General features: G+C 41.5%; 1 protein-coding gene across 1 annotated transcript in view; it reads left to right on the top strand.

Moving 5' to 3' along the window:
• The window catches only part of cxxc4 (CXXC finger 4), a gene marked incomplete at its 5' end in the record, with an annotated part of 17,637 nt that extends 14,367 nt beyond the window's left edge, over positions 1 to 3,270 (top strand). Inside the window, one exon of the mRNA XM_080859678.1 lies at positions 3,218 to 3,270. Coding sequence (XP_080715804.1) covers positions 3,218 to 3,262 — 45 coding nt within the window. The 3' untranslated portion in view covers positions 3,263 to 3,270. The remainder of the gene's footprint in view (positions 1 to 3,217) is intronic.
• Positions 3,271 to 3,887: the final 617 nt, after the last annotated feature.

The following is a 3,887-nucleotide window of genomic DNA, read 5'->3' on the forward strand; positions in this document are numbered from 1 at the left end:
TTCACAATGAAAATACTGATTGGGAAAATATGAGTAAGTATCTGCTGTTGACTTTCAAAGGGGTTGAATACTTTAAGTATGTGGGTGCCATTTGTGCTACACTTGGGAAACCACATCGCTACACCATATTTCTGCCAATTTCTCATCCAAGACAATGGTAAAACAACTAACCTTTACCAAACTCATTAAATTGTAGAACTATGCTGTATTATAATTACTATTGACCAGTTGTACATCTCAGCGTTACAATATAGACCATGTCCTTTATGTATGAACTAAAGCTTTTCCTAAAAACCTAGATCTCTTTTCTGAATAAATTGTCACCAGCTGCACTGAATTATTAGTAAAAGGGAGAATTTCCCCCTTTCATTCATAATATGCATTTGTGCCCTGACACACCCACTATTGAGCAAGTCAGATGCTCTTTCATTGGGTTGGCCCCAGATCTGTATGTTGTCTGTATGAGTGGCTGGCTAGGCTAGGTAAGCTGTGACAAAGCCACTTGGCTTGACTAGCTACAGTAGCTGCTCTGCCCAAAATAAACTGAAGTTGCAAAAAAACAGACTAGCTAGCTAGCTTGTGTCCATTTTGAAAGTCAGACCGGGATATGACATGGGAAAAGTCTACCTTCTAAAAAACAACACAAATTCAAAATGTTTTCCTTGCACACCCATACATTCTTTGGCTGTGCCTTATAAAAGTACTCTCATTGTTACCTTACATCGATGATATAACTTCTACCAGCAACATCCTGCAAACGTTTAACTTACCAAACATAACTTGTCAGTATCTCGTATAATCAACTCAAAAAGCTTCCTTTAACAGCAACAAGCATGAACTTCACCAGACATCTTGAGAACTTTATTTGTGGAGCTTCCTGGACGGAATGCAGGGCTAGTGAACGTAATAGACGGAGAAAACAAAAATGGTGGTTTTAAACTAAAGTTATGTTCTACATTGATAATGTGTTTTTTAAAGCATGGATAACAAAGCCCTCCACCACGAGTAGGAAATCGTATTAATTAAAGAGGAAAAACTAATGGTTGTGATAATGAACTTAATGAAATGAAATTAATGAAATGAAATTATGCCCTATGAGCAGTGGTGTATTGGTCCCTGTAGAAGTGGGTATACTCTTAATTTTGCAAAAGAAATGTATGCAGCCCATACAGCACAGGATAAACACCCTGTTTTGAGAAGTGGGTATACGCAATGCTGACTGAAAAATAAGTGGGTATACTCTGTATACCTGCGTATACCCTGGACTACTACACCACTGCATATGAGTGGCAAAAGTCTAAGTCCACCCTGCAGCCAGCAGCTATTCAGTTGCTTGAAGTCATGGAATAGCTTCTGTCATTTCACAATGTTCTCTCTTTTTTATTAGTTTTGTTTGTTTTGGCTGATGATATTATGTATACCATATTTAAACCATAATTACTTATGTAAGAGTACGTCAATAAATATATCTATGCCAAACTCTAAGTCGCTTTGCTCTAAGGTGCACCAATCGAATTGCAGTGGCTTATTTGCTTGCTAATAGAATCAACAGAAAGTTTAATGATGATGTAACTAGACTTTTATCATTTACATTAGCGTGTCCTGTTCCACCACTTTGATGCTCACCAGTAAAAAACATCATTAGTCATTCAGACCGTTGAGCCGTCACTTAAAAGGTTCTCCATGGACAGTGTACAGGTTTTTTTTTTTATTTCATGGAAAAGTAAATTGTGCAATCATTTTAACATTTAGCATCTTTTGCATGTGAATGCAGTGTGAATGCAGTGTGAGCGCGCGCAGTGTGAGAGCAGTATGAACACAGTGTGAATGCAGTGTGAATGCAGTGTGAATGCAGTGTGAATGCAGTGTGAACGCAGTGTGAGCGCAGTGTGAGTGCAGTGTGAGTGCAGTGTGAATGCAGTGTGAATGCAGTGTGAATGCAGTGTGAATGCAGTGTGAGTGCAGTGTGAATGCAGTGTGAGCGCGCGCAGTGTGAGAGCAGTGTGAGTGCAGTGTGAGCGCAGTGTGAGAGCAGTATGAACGCAGTGTGTGAAGGCAGTGTGAAGGCAGTGTGAATGCAGTGTGAGCGCAGTGTGAATGCAGTGTGAATGCAGTGTGAGCGCAGTGTGAATGCAGTGTGAATGCAGTGTGAATGCAGTGTGAATGCGGTGTGAATGCAGTGTGAGCGCAGTGTGAGAGCAGTATGAACGCAGTGTGTGAAGGCAGTGTGAATGCAGTGTGAGCGCAGTGTGAGAGCAGTATGAACGCAGTGTGTGAAGGCAGTGTGAAGGCAGTGTGAATGCAGTGTGAGCGCAGTGTGAATGCAGTGTGAATGCAGTGTGAGCGCAGTGTGAATGCAGTGTGAATGCAGTGTGAATGCAGTGTGAATGCAGTGTGAATGCGGTGTGAATGCAGTGTGAGCGCAGTGCATACTTCAGTACACTTTATTTGCACTGGAATGGGCTCTTACTGTTGCCCACATTTTCTGTTGTGATTCTTTCAGTATAATATGTTTTACCATTCACACTGACTGTCAAAGGGCTATAGTGTGAAGTGACTTTTCACCATGGCATGCACTATTTTGTGTCAATGGCACAAATAATCCCGAAAAATGAGCTAATTGGTCATGGAGATTGCCGGAGACTTGAGTACTTTATGTTCTGACTGCCAAATTAGTTTTGCAAAAGGAGAGGAGGCTGTCACTCTGTTCTCCAGCTCTGGCGCATTCTCAAATTGAGATGACGCGCCGTTCCTCCTCGCTGAAGTCAGAGCTGCCGCAATTAAACGCCTCATTGTTGCTTCTTGGGAATTCACCGTGATTTTTCCCCATCCCTGTAATTATTATTTTTGTCTGTTTGGGAGTCAATGTCTCTCACCTTGGGCCTGCTCCGAGATTAAATTAAATTCAGCTCTGGAATGGTGGCTAAGGGTGGGGTTTTGGTTTTGCAGCACTTCACTCAGCGCTAAGTGCTTTCTTGATTCATTGGTATGCCCCAAACACACCTACAAACTGAAAGTAATCCTTAACAACACTGTGTTTTAATGTTTTTACAGTGAGGTGATTCTCTCTCAGTGGATTGTGTTTTCAACTTTTTTTTTCTTGAGTTTACCTTGAGTCTTTGTGACAGCTGTCAGTCTGCCCTTCACTAATATTGGATTTTATCCTTCCCTTCCTCTCCCTTCCTCTCTGCCCCCCCCCCCCCCCCCCCCCTCACAGAGGACGCCAGTCAATAATGGAGAAGCGTTCCGATGGTTCTTTTAGACCCAACCCTGGTGACATCACGCTGACAGACGTCAGGCTATGACTCACTGCAAGAAGCACTTGTGGGCTCCCGAAACGGAACACTCCGACTGTGGAGAAGAAAAGGAAGACTTAAACAGAAAAAAAAGATAAAAAAAGAAAACATTATGGTGTTGGTTTAACTCTGTAATTTCCTTTCCTGTGTAATTATTGTACCTTTTGACAGTATCATAATGTATATTTTTGGTGTCTATGAATGTGTTTCAGTGTCGTGGCTGTGCAAGTTACAGCCATTCTTATATAAAGGACTCAATAGACAATCATAACAAATGAAATAAGGAGAAAAAAATGAGGCCAGCAGGATTAATTAACAACACACTCGTTAGATCTGGAGCAATAATCGTAAAGGTGATTATTCCTCGCCATCGCATTCAGGTTTACTTTTTAATCACATTAAATGATACCTCTTTTTCGGATGGTTCGCCCCACCTTCAGGATGTGAGCCACCAATTACCACAGAACCTCAGAACCCGCTCACATGAAAACCCTGTTTCCTAATTGACTCAATGTGAGAAGACAGCAGTGGCAGGCTAGTTGTTTTTAATCTTTCTTTTCATCTTGAGTTGTGTTTGCTATGTGCGGCATG

The sequence above is a fragment of the Sprattus sprattus genome (assembly GCF_963457725.1).
Source record: "Sprattus sprattus genome assembly, chromosome: 20".
Lineage (NCBI taxonomy): Eukaryota > Metazoa > Chordata > Actinopteri > Clupeiformes > Clupeidae > Sprattus > Sprattus sprattus.